The following is a 15,887-nucleotide window of genomic DNA, read 5'->3' on the forward strand; positions in this document are numbered from 1 at the left end:
GACCTTACAATCTACAATTACGGGGGAGGAAGAAAGGGAAGCTCAAGGAGGAGCCAGACAGACAGACAACAGATAAAATGCACGATGCCTCCAGGATGCACAAGGATCACAGCCAGAGATTCACTTTTCCTTTTGGCTTGGGCTTGCAGTTGCCTATTCTGAGTGACGAAAGTACCCAATCCATTTTAGAGCCTGTTTGTGACTGGCTGCAAAGAGCTGCCAATAATTATTTCATGTCATAACTTACAGAAACAGAGTAAAATATTCTCCAACTAAGGAATGACTTAGGTCAAATAGCAAATGACATTTTATTTCATTTACAGTGATATTTTTGAGTAGCAAAGGAACATGACATATAGGAGCCTGTAATAAAGGTTCTTGTGTCTTACCTTTATACAATAAATGAAGTCACACACATAACATAAATGAATGTATTCTTTGAAGACATCTGAAAAATGTCATGTCTTGATACCTATCATTTTACTTACCAATATGTCTGTTCCATATTGTCTATTCCACTTTGAAATATAATTTAAGTGTCAGCACAATAGCTTTTTTATCCAACAGTGTTTTCCAATCTCAAATAACATTCAGTTAAAAAGGCTGGATATAGACGCATAATCTCCAGGACACTAAGTTTTTAAAAATCATCTTCAACTGATAGCTGAGTTACAGATCAACCAGATATTTGACTTAAAATGCTAGTTATCTTGCAAACAAACATACTATGGTTCTTTACAATTGAAAAAAAAAACATTAAAAAATTAAATTATCCCTCCATCCAACTGTCCTGTCCCCACCCATTCCAACCCTTACAGAATCTTTTGTTTCTAATTCATATTTGGCAACACTTAATGTCTTTATACAGATTATGATCTTCAACCCATAATCAGGCTCTTCATTGATTAAAAACAGTCACAAAAGTAGAGAGAAGTGACTATAACAAAAATCCATGGATACCATGTACACCTTCTTGGCGTTCAATGCATAAAGCTATAAAAACTGAACATAATTTTGTGGAATAAGTCCTCTCTTGCCATTTAGAGTGCCTTCTAGCCATCCTGGTTCTCTGGAAAATTGCACTGTAAAAGAAAAGGAAAAAAATTACTGTATCTTTTTATGCTTGGATTAGTACTTTCAGGTTTAGCTCCATGACACCATGCAATGCATCCATAAAAAAATCCAGTCTCTTGCAATCACCAGGTTGACAATCTGGCTAGGAAAGATGATGAGGATGGTTAACTTAAATACTTGTACAATCTTCTGATTTTGGGTGCAGGAGATTACATTAAGGAAACGATTAGCTACTGGAACTTAGAAAGGACAGGTTTATAAAACAGAAAATCTAGAAGCTTTGGGGGAGAAATAACTCCTATCAAACAGTTGGAAACAATTTCTGAAGCTGGAAGCAATGCAAGACCAAAAATCTGTCTTGGGCAGAAGTGGTGAATCTGGAAGCTCTGAGCCACAGGAAAGAGTCAGATCTAACTTCAAGTATCATTTCTTCACTGAGTAGGGCTTCTATTGGAAAAGACCAATGAACAAAATCTAAAGCATTCTTCTGGTTATATTGTCTCTCTGAAATGCAAACACATCATGCTATTCACCAAACATGAAGGGAAGGCTTGAAACAGCAAGATAAGCCTTGCCTCTTATTGCCATCCTAAGTATCTGCCACTGCCAATACTAACGTTAGTGCAACAAAATCCATGAATGTAAATAGGAAAAGTTACAGCTCAGTCTCTAAATGCCCTAGAAGTACTTCTGTGAGCAACAGATCCAAGTCTGGCTTCCTACGTATTTCTGACATCATTTGACAGGAAGATAAAAAAGAAGCATAAACCACTTTCTTTTTCTTTTTAAAATAGACTAAAAAGTTCTCAAATCCCCCTATCAAATTTCTTATAAGAACACAGTACAGTTATCTACTTACCTATGCAATTGTAAGATCCCACACCTTTAGTGACCTACGATGTTCTCTACCATATTAATTTATCCTCACAGTGCTTCTGAGACAGACATTGTTTAGGGAAATGATCAGACAAATGCTGCAATATGCTGCCAGCCATGTCAGTGCTTTATTTAAAACACATTAACACATTGGCAAAAGATATTTGTAGCCTTTTAGAAATCAGGGAAGTAACAGTTAAAAGAGAGCAACACTTGAAAGTTAAGTCTCACTTTCAAAAGCATTAGAAGTTTTGAAATTTGACCACCTAAAAGATATTTTCCCCTAGTTTTTCCCTGCGTCCTGTTACTGTCAGGCTGTGAAGCTAGAAGCTGTGCTCAGAAAACACAGCTTAAACAACAGCTATCTCTGCAAGGGACTTAAACATTCAGAAAAGAAAACTGCTATCAAATGATAGCAAACGAAAGTCTGAGCATATATTTATAATGAAAGTGCTTGATAGAAAGATTCCCAAGGAAAAAACACATTGAAAATTACCTTTTAGGATCTCTGTGCACACTGTAACTTACAGTAACTTACATTACTATTAGTAATTAGCAGGCCCTCCTCCCCCTTTGTCATTTTTATTCCATGATTACGGAGTACACACGCATTTAGAGCTGCAGTGCTGACACCACCACAAACCTCCCTCCAGAAGCTCAACCACAGCGGCTCTAATTCCACCCTAGCGAGCAAATATGCCAGCAGCTCCAGTGGCAGCCCAGCCTCTCCCCGAAGTGTCCCTTGCCTGCAGAGCACATCTGTGTTACAGGAAAGAAACTCCCGAAAATGGCAGATTAGAAAGAAAATCAACCAAAAGAACTGTAACTAATTTCTGCTTGTCCTCTGGAGCTCAACCCAAAATATGCTTGAGCCAACTCACATTAACGAGAGGATAAACATTACTGGCGTGTTAGTGTCTATAAACCAAAAGCCTGTTAAAACCAAGGGTAGCCCTCGTCTGAGGAGATCACACTGGACCGGGCCCTAAAATTCACCCAGAGGAGAAAATGGTCAAACTATAGGGAATCACTTAGCTTGACACAGCAGCAAATTTCAGAAGTATTTTCTAAGCGAATTTGATAATTCAATAGTGAACTCCGCATACTGCAGCACATTCAGATAGTCGGCATGATGGCCGAGTAATTGGGCTTGAGTGACAAATCCCACTGTCACCCTAGAAGGCCAGACATGGATGGTAGAGCTGAGCTCTCTGCTTGGAAAACTAAACGCTACACTTGACTTTACACACAGCTCAGGGCCTCACTACTTTCTTAGTACAAGTTTCTCATACACTCAGTGAAGACAGACGAAAGGACTACCATGCAGATTACACCTCATATCACCATTTCTAGAGAAAAGCCTTTTTAAAAAAATGCAGCACAAAGTAATTCTTAATATTCAGCAGCTGCAGCAATCGTCATGTTGGGTAAGACTTGTGCCTCCTTTCAAATCACCTTGCGCATTAATATACCCACGTACATCGTTGACTTCTTCTGTGGACAAAACGTGCTAATGGGGAAGCTGCCCAAATGTAAAGCTACTTTAAATTCCAATGATCCTGTTTTTCTTTGTTAATCAATTCTAAGGTATAGTGTACAACAACATTCATTTAAAATAAAACCTTACCAGACAAAATGCATTCTACTATCACACACAGCTCCTCTTAAGTGGAGGACACAGGCTATTTCTGAAAAATAGCCTGCTCAAGAGAAGACGTTCCTTAGTGCCCCCTTTCTGTCATTTCTTCTCAATCAACAATGATTACAGTTCTTAGCACTTTCTCAGGCTTGCCTTATTTGAAAATACCTTGCTTCAGAAACTACACATTTGGCCTTAAAACTGCAACTCATTATTCGACCAAGCATCCTACAGGACTAAGTCATATGCTGGCTAGAGACAAGGAAAGAAAAGGAAAGGAAGGGAAGGGAAAACACTTGTAGTGTAAGAGATAGGGAGCAGAGAGCTGACAATTACATATGGCACAGCAAGGTTTGACGAGGGCATAAGACTGCACAACAAAAGCAATCAAAGAACAACCATCAAAGCTCAGAACAGTGGAAGTAGCGGCAGACTTCAGTCATGTGAAGATGACAGCTTCCTCAATACCTGCTGCAAGGCCATTTGAGCAGCCCAGTCTCGCTCTAGTGGAAGCAAACTGTACACCAGTAGGATGTCTATTAGTGTGACTGCAAGTGCTACCCAGCAATTACCCCAAACACAGGGAGACAAAATCAACAGACTTTCAACTTGCAATGATCTCTAAGTAAAGCTTCTCTGATTTCATCTCGTCAAGAAACACAGAAAGATTAGCTTGGCATTTGCAGCATTCCTTCTTCCTTTTCTGTATTCTCCGTAGGAAATAGCTTCAATATTGCCCATGTTCGATTATCTAACTGTGAATATATAACATTTGTAAGCACCTCTTCCCAGAGACACAGTGCTGACAGAGTTCCCTATAGCAAACACTGTTCTGCTTTGGCAACTCAGAAGTTTCCTGGGTCCCCAAAACAAAAGAAACTGAGACTCATTTCCACAACAGAAATGCCTAGGTGCCACTAACTTCAGCTGGACTGAATCAGGGACTGCAAAACCTGTTTCCTTTGTAGAAACTAGCTGTTTTGGAAGGAAGAGAAAAAGGGGAAGGAAATCTAACAAGCATGGTGCCTGGCACAAGAGGGCCTCCCTTTCTGATGGACTACTTTACCAAAAACATAATGACTCCACAAGCTACATCTTGTAGGCAACAGAAATCTCACTGCTAAAACCACTGCAACACCAAAATACATTTCTATAGAACTCAATCCTCTTGGCCATTTTTTCACCAGGAAATTAAATTAAAGACCTGAGACTTGGGATCTTAGTTGTGAGCTGAATCCCATCCCATCTGTCAGCTGAGCATCTCTGACAGTCCTGCACACGCACCAAATGTGAGGTAATACACATCTGTTTAAACACCTTCCATTTCAACACTCAGCTTTCCATTAACATTTCTCTTCCAGGGACCACTTCTTCCACAACACTGTTGGCAGGAGGAACTCTTCCCTTCTCTGTATCAGGCAAAGTCAGTCTGTAAAAGGTCAAACTGCCTTCAGTGGCTTTTCAAAACTTCTAGCAAAGTCAGCAGGAATTTGGCAGTACTTATTCTGGTACATTTTACTGGTGAAGCTGCAGTTTTAACTTTCAGCAGTAGTTCGAGGTGACTTATCTCTCAGTGGTATGGAGGGATCTGAAAAGGTGAACATCTGTCCACAGCCTGAACACTCAGTTTCTCTGGGCGTAAAATGGAGATAGTTAATCCACATGAATGCTCCTAAGTGCTTTGAAATCCACAGATGAAAGGAGTACAAAGAAGTAGCTTTATTCTCATTTTTACTTCAACAAAATAATTATTTGCACATACAGTGCAATATAGTACTTTGGGAGTAGTACTTTTCTTTGATGTAAATCCTTCATTTGTCAATACCACAAAGAAAGCCCAGAAGCCACCGCATGAATAAAAGAGAAGAGTATGCCTTGGAGTCAAAACCAGGCAGATTAACTAAGGGTGGCACTTAGGTACAGTGGGAAAGATAGAGGGGGATAACAATGGCTGTGTGAACATTGATTTTGTGTTCCTACTGCACTTGATAGGGATGATGGGTGTCCCACCTTTGTTAAGAAAAATTACTGTAACAGAAAACGTTCTTGGTTTTCCCCACATTCTCTCTCCCCTAAAATGTTATTTTAAAAATTGTGAAAAGCTTTGATGAGAGCTATCTTGATAAGTTTTCAGGAAACCTCACTGTAGAACTGCTAGCGATACTGACAAGGAATTTTGTTGTGTAAACAGCACTTACCCTATCTAAAACACTTCTCCCTAGTGAAATTCCCATTTCTAAGCAGTCTCTTTTAAGAACCAGAAATAACACTTGGCTGCAAGGCTGGCAAAGTTTCAATGCCAGGCAGTCTGATTATTCTTTTCATGATTATTGGGAATAACTGCTTCAACCAAATGTAAATATGCGTACGACTGGCGTATGTCTCTCAGTCTCAGATCGTACTCCACTTCTTCCCATATGTGCCCTTTTCCGGTTGCAAAGTCTTCAAGCTTTGCCTCTAACCACCTGAATTATAGTGTTATGTGCTGTCAGTAATATAGACTGTAGCAACTGGGAAATAAAGATATTGGCACAGCCTAAGGTAAATTGAGTTGAAGATTGAGGGGGAAAAAAAACTGTGGATATTGTTCAGATTACATTATTCATTTTCTTACACAATTCAATTAAATATAAAAGTTTTTTTTCTTTTTTTTTTCTTACCGAACGGTGCCTTTGCATTTATGTTCTGTGGCACTTTAATAACAAGACTGAGATTTGGGTTAGCACAATGTGCATGCAATAAAGAAAACACCTGAATATGCAAATGTTCGGATTCTATACGAATTCCTACGAGGTGAAGTAAAGCTCAATTTAAAATATTAGTAAATCTACCCTCGTCAGCCTGCAAAACCAGTATTTTTCCCCCACTTTGATAAAGGAAATGGAGACAGGAGTAAAGGTTAAACTCTTCCCTACTTGCACCAATATTACATTTAGCAGCTATGACAGGCACAAGACTGTACCTCACTAAACGCCATTATCCTGTCTCAGGCTAAAGCAGCCAGAAAGATTCATCCAGGATAACAACAGATGAAAGAGAACTACTGCAATCAACATCCACAGACCAAGAGAGACAAAGCAGAAGAATGGGAAAAGGAAGTGAAAAAGTGCAAGAAACAAAGCAGAACAGAGTGAAGAGAAAGGAAAAAACTCAACATACAAACAGTAAGAGATGAAAGAGACAGGATTAGAGAAGTGAGACAGGCAGGGTGGAGAAAGGAGAGAGGGATAAAATCTTCACTAATGGAAGCAGCACTTTTTAGTAGACATTAATTTAACAGTTACTTTAATGGTTGATACTAGCTGTATGTCAACTTGATTGATGCGTTGTCACTTTGATAGTTAAGGTTATTGGTAGAGCTGCAGAATTGATGTATTATTACTTTAATTCTTCATTTGGGGGCTTTATTAGGGCATATGGGAATTTAAATTGAGTAACTGAAGAACCTGAATTGATTCACTGGAATTTGATTCTAGCATAGACACAAGGGTGTCTAATGCAAAAAGAAAAGGCCCATGTGAAGGCATTTCAGTGGTTTCAAATATGGAGACTGGTCTGCACTTTTAATGGGAATACCTTTTCATAGTGACAGAGCCTATCCATAATAACCTATTACAAATTGTTATGGAATGAATATTTAGTTATTACGTATGTCCAATTACTGCCTTATTACTTGCAGGCTCTCCTTCTTTTGTCTGCCAATCCACAACCCACCGTACACTGAAAGCGCTGTGGGGCAAGGACATCACCTCTAAAATCAGCAGGAAGCAGCGGAATAAATCAAAATAAATGTATTTAAGGAAACATGATCTTCCCCATTGGATATCTACAATTAGGATTTTAAAATGCAGTCCATGTACCCTTTTCCTGAGCTTCCAACCTTATTTGTAAAGATGATGTGGAAAACTAGAGTTGAAACATCTCTCCACACGCTGCCAGAGAGTCAAATTCAGTACTTGTTCTTGGACAATCTGACTATAGTTGAAAAGCTGTACTGAGGTTCCAAAAACATGGTAGTTTTGCCATAACGTCTAGCAATCTCTTTGCACAAAAAAGAATCTCAACATTGCTGTCACACAAACACATGATATAGAAGCAACTGCTTCTTGCAAGACTGTTTTCTCCAATGCCAACACAACAGGTGTACAACCCTTAGTGTCCTCCATTAGAAATGCCTTTTACACACCAGATCTTTTCCTCTATGCACCAGATTTTTTTCCTGTACACAAATTTTACATCTACTGAAGATCCCTATCAGTCGTTTTAAAAAACTTAAATTAAAATAACTGCTGTAAGAGACTTTAAAAAGAGCAATCACTTAGCTAATTCATTTTTAAAAGATTTCCCACCTAACTTGATTCAGACGTGATCTGCCTGCAAGGCAGTTATCTAATAGGAAACACCAAGTATGATTTTGTAAAGTGGGCAGGGAGGAACCTCGTGGGGACCTCAGACCACCTTATACTGAAAAAAAAAAAAAAGTCAACTCTGGACTAGACTTACTATTTATTTATTTGGGAGAAGACAGAGGACAGGAATGTCCTTATGGTCTGTCTGCTTTAAATTACACTTCACAAAGACGGGGAAGGAGATGTCTAGGTTTGTGCCATTTTGTTGTTGTTATGAATACTGAAAAAAGAAGATTCTGCTGAGCTTTGTTCATTTGTTTCAGCTTGTTAGAAAAAATAGAATCATTCTGTTGGGGTTGTAGGGTAGGAAGAGAAATTTCACATACACACTTTTGATCCAGTACTAACAGAGTTAACAGGATGCATTTAGTTAGCCTTTTAATGCCTGCAGGTTGATTTTTTCCAGCTGTTTCTGACTGTATACTTTTCTCTTTTTCTTGCTGGATGCAAACTGGGAATTTGGGCTACTCCTCCTTATTGGATATCCAAACAAAGATTCTCACATGTGGTATCTGAACAACTGGGCAGTGCATACCCAAAGTCTGTTTGGTCATGCAGAATTAAATACCACTTTACCTCTGGAAAGAACATACCAGATTTCGGACCTAGTAGCAAGCTGGCAATGGATGAGAAGAAAACAGGCATCACTGCAGAATTTCCAGATTCTTTAGAGGCAAGTATGCCCCTTACTGCACCCCCCTCTGCCTCTAGACAGGCTGAAAGGCTAAAATACTAGTCTCAGTATTCACAAGGATCTTAAGAACGCAATTCACAGATCACTTTGAAACCCTCAGTCTGCACAAAACTTGGATGAGGATTTGGCTGAACTTAAAAGTCTTTTGTTTTTCAGTACAAATGCAACTTATCAAGGCCTTGTAACAAACAACAGTCTTACACTGCTCCTGCTATGAATTAATTTCTGCTTAGAATTATTATTAAATTGCATTCCAGTAACAAGAATTGCTGAATTTGTCCAGGCCCTGTTGATCCATTCCATACTATCTCTTTCTTCTGCAGCAGTATGAAGAAACTAAGCTCCAATATCTTCTTCTGTATCTTCAGAATTTGTATTACAGTAGTCACTGGCATAAGGTTTTAAAACTAAAACCATTCCTTGTCAGTTCAAAGCCCCTGTGCAGACGCTGGAGAGTAGAGCTATGGAAGCTAACTGAGGAATTTCGACACAGTCTTGAGCTCAGGAATCACTTTCTGGATGTTCATATGCAATACTATGTTTCCCTCCACAGAAATTTTTAAACATAGGCCTTCATTCTGCGAATTTATTCTTTCTACTAGTACAAACATATGTTAAGGCATCCCTTGATTAGAAGACTAAACATTCCCTATTCTCCACAATGATCACCTGATTTACCTGCTTGAAAATCCTTAAGTGGATTTTTTTTCTTTAAATGAAAGCCCATATGGTATCTTACAAAGATAGTCCACATTGAAAAAACACAGTTTCATAGGCGAAGATGTCTATTTCTCTATTGCTGAGCAACTTTTTTTTTCCTACTGCAACACACATTTAAACACTGCTGAAATATTAAACCAACTGAAAGAGTCTGCTTACCTGAAACAAACGCATTACCTCATACTGCTTTAATTTACATTAAAGCAGCTTCTATGTACCAGAAGTCTTCTACGTCCCTGTTTGCCATCATCAACATGGGCAGAACAGCAGTTATGCTTGTATTTTTATCCAAAGCCATTTAAACAGTTTTGTCAGTTTGTTTTTCATTGCTTTATATTCACTCAATAAGTACTTACCATCTTCAAAAATTGCTCCTATCTGAAATGATAATTCAGAGCTATGTTCTGCTTCGCATGGATAAACTGCTCTTGCTTTTCGGTGGGCAACACTGAAAAATGGAATTAAGAAATACAGTTACTTTTGGCTATTAATGACAACACCCCCCTTTTTCAACCATTCTCTCTCCATTCTCATTAGATGACTAAAACTTTAAACTCAGTCTCACATGCATCATCACAGGCTTCTAATTCATACACACAAATGCCAAAGCTGAAGCTTTACAGCTTACTGCTGGCATTTCTGAATATCATACTTCCAGTTTTATGCACTTATTTTTATGATAGCTAAACGTGACTTTCGACTAGAGCTAAAATATTGCCAAGTGCTAATCAGCAGTAAAATCAATAGTAGGCAAAGCACACTATACTTAATTTATAGACTAATCATTACACCTTCCAAAATGTTTCTTCATGGTCTTTGCAATTCAGCTTTTCACTAACACTGTACAGAAATCTTTACTGAACTTACTTTATTTTTACTTTTTTACAATACATTGCTAGACCACTGAGCATGCTATTTTGTCCTCAACATAATAAGGTTTATAAAACTTCACACAGTCTTTTAGAGGTGTTATTAGGATGCTCATTAATTAACCATTAATATGAATTTCTCCAAAATACTCATTTCTCCAAGTACCATAGGAGAAAACTTCGAATATGTAAGTATTTTTGGCCCATCTTATTTAATCACGCCTTTGTAAAACTGACAGTTTGCTGCTGCCCTATGCTTTGTTTAGACAAAGCACCCACACCAATAACTCATCTTTTGTTGAGCCCTGGCAACAACAACATAAAACACTGGGAAAGATTTTCCCTGCCCCAAGAAACTTAGAGTCAAATAGACAATGCAGTTCTGGTACAGAATGTCAACAGTGAGAAAAAATGGAATTTTGTTACAAAGTGTTGGAAAGAATTTATAAATATAAACAGCTACTTTATTTTGAAAAGCAAATATTATTGAACTTGTAGGAATAAAGCTAAGACCTTCGAAGGAAGAAGTGAAAACTCTTCAAAAGATGGACAACAGGGAAGGAAGGAAAAACAGGACAGGAAAAAAACCAGGCCAAAAGAGTGAAAGAAAAGAATGAAAACACACATAAACATAAAGATACGAGAAAGTACTTCAAAGTCAAGAAGGCTAGGATGAGAAACTTAAATTTGACATGGGTGGTTAGGGAAAAAACAGATCTGTATTTTAAAAGACATTATAAGCACTATAGTAAGCTAAAGAATCATTGCAGTAGAGAGGGATCTAATCAATCGACCCATCAAAGTCTGTTTGCATTGACCAACAAGCCACTGGCTCAATCTAGGTGCCTTCTACTAGAAGGTGTTTAAAGGAAAAATAAGACAAAATAGTCCATTATTTTATTTTCTAGAAATTGCAAAGGCTGCATTTCCTGATTTGAGATAACCACTTATTTACTGTGGAAGACATAAATTAGCCATTTGAAAAAAAAAAAAAAAAAAAAAAAAAAGAAAACATACAGAAAAAAGGAAGCAATTAAATAACCAGCAAACATTGAAGAGCACATCGTACCTTTCCACTGCTCTGTCACTCCCAGTGGCAGGATTAGGGAAGGAGAAAGCAGATGGTGTAGTGTTTGTGGCAGCTGGGTTAGTGCTTGGAGTGTTCATCCACGAGACCATCGATGGGCGGCTTTGACCAGGACTAAGGGGAAATTATTTCAATGCAGAATTAACAAGGTGAATAAAATTCCTTTTCATACTAAAAATGTTTGAATCTTTATAACTAGACTAACTAGTTAGATCCTCAATCTCAAAACCAGTAACAACGCTGAGGTGATTTTCTAGACATGGTCATCAAGTTTCTGCATTTCCTCCATGAAAGCATTTTTCCTGTATGCCGTACATCCTAAGCTAGGACGAATTACCTGAGATGTATGACATAACCAATAACAAGGCAAAATTCCACATTCCTTATCTAATAAAGACAGATACAATGAAACTGCATATAGCAGGCTATTATTTGAGCTGCCACTTTGTCTTTACAAGTTTTGACGAATCTATTTAAAAATCTTCTCAGCGCTGTACTAAGGCATGTGCAACTGGAAGATTTCAAAAGAGGCTGCAGCTATTACAACACTGGGATCACGATGCTGGCTCTGGAATGAGATCTTGTTCGCATAGCTGCACAGGTACTGCCTCAGTGGCTGTCCTTGTGAGCACACTGTTCAAAAACGTGTTAAATTAATGGCTGAATTCATAGGTGCTAAAAGAGAAGAATAAATAGCAGCTAAAGTTAATTTTTTTATTTATCACTGAAAAAAATATACAAAGTGCTTTCCAATATAAATGATGCTCCTAGTCCTACAATGTAAGGAACTAAAATGTTCCAACACTGGAAGGCCTTCTTCCTCTGCATGGGCAAAAAAACAAATAATCTAAAGATTTCATACCAACATATCTTTGGAACTGGACTTCAAGCAGTTTCCAAGCAGAAACAGAATTAAAATGGTTCACACACATCTTCCACACAGAAATCATCACTCAGAAGTACAGACTTCACAATACAGCATTTATCAGTTAGACTTATTCCAAGATTAACCTTTTAGATAGTATAAATCTGCCAAGTACAACCAAAATCTGGGAAAACAGTCAAGAAGGATTTGATGGGGGTGTAAATGCACACCTAATCAAGGTGAATTGACCAGAAGCCAAAAAAAAAAGATCAGCAGTCACTCCACTTATGAATATATGAATAAAAGAATGCAGGAAATCTAACTTATGTAGCAGATTTTCATCTTCTTACTCATTGGGATATTTAATTTCTAGAAGAAACGATCATTTTTGTTGGCTTGTATAACATGTTTTACAAACAAGCACAACTTTTACAGACTAATTCTGCTAGCCAATATAGTTCATTTTCATTCTAGCAATTACAAGGTTAAGCAGACATTTACTTTGATTATTAATTTTTAAATTTACTACATTATAAAATGATGAATGGCACATTCTTTATTTAACAAGACAATAATTTTTAGTTTGGATCCGTGTCAGACTGCATTTGGATGAAAACTGGAATTCAAAGTATATGAAAACAGCATTCTGCAGTTAATTCCACTAATAAAAATGAAACTTAAATGTCCTGGCATCACAATGAAAAGGGTTTATCAAAACATGTTCTGCTTTTAAAACTATCAGATTTACCAAATAAAGGAAGGAATCATATATAGTAAATTGAATAAAAAGCTGGACTGTACTGACTAGAAACATACTTTGTGCTTTGCTTTTTGGGAAGAGGACGCCTATTCTGCTTAGCCACTCTTAAATCTTCCACTACACATTTATTTACATCTTTTAATAATTATGTTCTTTTGAAAACCAGCATCTACATAATTTGGGGTTTTACTCTTACTTTAACTTGTTGTTTTCCTCCCATTTTTATGCAGTCATTGAAAAATATTCCCCAGGTAGAACAAAAACCTTCAACTGTAAGACTTCGTTTGAAGATAACAAACAAGAACTGAACACCAGTATTTGTATTATTTGTTCCAAATAGCGTGGATAAAAAAAAAAAAAAGGTACTGCAAGGTTTGTAAAATTTGCTAGAAAGTAGATTGTTTGTCCATTATTACACATAAAATGTATACATGTAAAATTAATTTTAGCTTATTAAAATAGGTGAACCTAAGACAAAAATGAATAACAAAAAATATATCCTACTTGCACAGACTAAACTGTTAGAGTTACAGCAATCCTGATATTTAAAGAAAGATCATTTCCCTTGTGCTTTTACTTATTCTCTTCAATCCACTCCAAAATTAAGATTGGGGTAAGGCTCGTTTCTGAAACTTGTAAAATTACAGAAAATAGACAAATAATATTCCAAATATAATGCCAGAAGATTATTAAAGCATCACCAGTTCAAACTAATCACAAGTGAAGAATATTCTTCTATAATGCATACCTCAGATTTGGCATTGTTTGCCTTTCAGCAAATGAATACAAAAACCTTCTATTAATTAGCTATTTCTTTGAAATATGCATCATATTTGTCTATGCAACTCACATGATCAGCTCTAGGACAACACATACTGCCCATGTTTAAGACACCAGATTAATGATTTCAAAATAACATTCAGAACCCTCTACCAAAGATACCCTCTGATCCAGGAAAGCAGCAGCCATTCCTAAGAATACTTAGAATGTCACAGCTGGTTTCTCTTTGAAACAGGAAGGGAAGAAGGAAGGAGGGAAGGATCAGAGAATGTGTGCAAAGAAAGGAACGGAGGATGAAATCAAATGTTCAGATCCATGTCATGGCACATTTATTTCTCAGGTTACACAGACTCAACAAGTACACTATCCAACAAGGCTACACTATCCTTTATCAGGCAGCATTATTTAAAAGTATGGAAAAACAGGTAGATTTTCTACTAATTCTCAGCAACTTCAACAGTGGAAAAAACCTCCAGAAGTGCAGGTACGTGAAGTCCTGGACTGCTCCCTCCCCCACTTTTTGATTAATTCACTTAATACATTTCAGCTGTAGCAAAAGCACTGTAGTATGGCTTCTCAATTCGCCTGTCAATTTCAGCTCATGGTTACAGATCAAGAGATCATGGTCTAGGATCCAGCAGGGGAAAGAAACATTTTTCATCAGCAATAGTTTTACCATGTTGAGAAAAAGAAGAAGAAAAAAAAACACTTTAATGGCTTTAAATATTAAGCACGTTCTAGAATTTCAACTCTTTTTTTATTTACTGTACTTGGCTATCTCAGGAACCACTTAATTTTATTATTAAAACAGAAGGTTTTACTCAATAGGAAAAACTGGTTCCAACATTGTGGTGTGTAGGCAACACAAAGTAGAACTTCCTTTTGTTTCCTTCAAAAGATTCTTGTAATAGCGAAGTTACATTGCTATGAAGGTTTGCAAGTCTTGTTTATCAAGATGATGATAAATTAGAAAGTACTGTGTATCTTATCATATAGCATCTTAACTTTGAGAAGGTATGCTGAAGAAATCCATTATCCTAAGGGCTAAAATTAAGGCAATGCATTTCCTGTGGGGAGAGAAAAAACCCTGACATAACCATCTCTCTCTGAGAAAAAATGCTATTGTTTGGCACAGTGAATGCTGGGAGAAGAGAGAAGGGGGAAATGGCCTTACTGAAAATAAGCTGGAGATTTCGTACTGATATTCAGAAACAAACTCCTGAAAACATGATTTTAGTGGATGTTTAGCTGGCTGGTTCCTAAGGTAACACAGCTAAAGAGCAGCCTCTTATCTTGAGAGCAAGGAAGAGACTCTGTGAAAAGAATTTACACTGCAACTCTTTAAGAAAAAATGTTTGTTTCACAGAAGGGTTTGGCAGCCCCATGGCTGTCATATCTCAGTGTCTGGCTGACATAAACTCAATGAAAGCGTTCTTAAAAGGCTTGATTATAAAACGGCAGGTATTGGCTACTTCTGATTCGATATGCAATCCAGTACTCTCCATCACCAGACAACAGTATTTCTGCATGTTAAAACTCATATGCCTTGGTGAGAATGAGAAGTAGAATGCATGGACAAAATTCTAGAAATTGTCACAGTTGCAGCAAAGCTGGAGACAAAGCAAAAGGACAGAATTTCCTGATCCATGACCACTCCAAAAAGAAACTCCACCCCTAAATGTAAAATATGTAACATGCACGTGACATTACTGATCCCACGTTTATACAGAGCACATCAGCCAACACTGAAATAGAGGCTGTGTTAAACTTGGCTTGTGAAGTCTCAGTAAAGCAGCCAACATATTAGCTAAATGATCTTTCACGCCAGTCTGGTAAATCTGAAGGTTACGTCTCTACAGCAGCTGTCCTAAACTACAGCATTTTTAAATGATAATTCAGACAAATCAAAAAATGAAGCATGTACATATGTAAGCTTATAACATACCGTCCCTTATAGGATTAAAAAAAAAAAAAAAAGTCAGGGCTGTGTTTCCTGGAATAAAGATAAATAAATAAATAAAGAGGAAAAAGAAAAAAAAAGGAGGCAAAAAAGGACACTTCAGCTCATAGTGGTTGCGTCCACACCCCTCCCTGCTCTGAGCACACATACTGCT

At 37.4% G+C, this 15,887-nt stretch overlaps 1 protein-coding gene across 2 annotated transcripts in view; it reads right to left on the bottom strand.

Annotated features, from left to right (window-relative positions):
- Positions 1 to 280: 280 nt before the first annotated feature.
- Positions 281 to 15,887, bottom strand: part of ARHGAP10 (Rho GTPase activating protein 10) — a 144,223-nt gene continuing 128,616 nt past the window's right edge. For both annotated transcript variants that reach the window (XM_080588631.1, XM_080588632.1), the window contains exons 21-23: positions 11,351 to 11,482; positions 9,769 to 9,860; positions 281 to 1,082 (exon numbers count right to left, since the gene is read on the bottom strand). In XM_080588631.1, the coding sequence (XP_080444757.1) occupies positions 994 to 1,082; positions 9,769 to 9,860; positions 11,351 to 11,482 (313 nt within the window). In that variant the 3' untranslated portion in view covers positions 281 to 993. The remainder of the gene's footprint in view (positions 1,083 to 9,768; positions 9,861 to 11,350; positions 11,483 to 15,887) is intronic.

This window comes from Anser brachyrhynchus (genome assembly GCF_964034855.1).
Source record: "Anser brachyrhynchus genome assembly, chromosome: 4".
Taxonomy (NCBI): Eukaryota; Metazoa; Chordata; class Aves; order Anseriformes; family Anatidae; genus Anser; species Anser brachyrhynchus.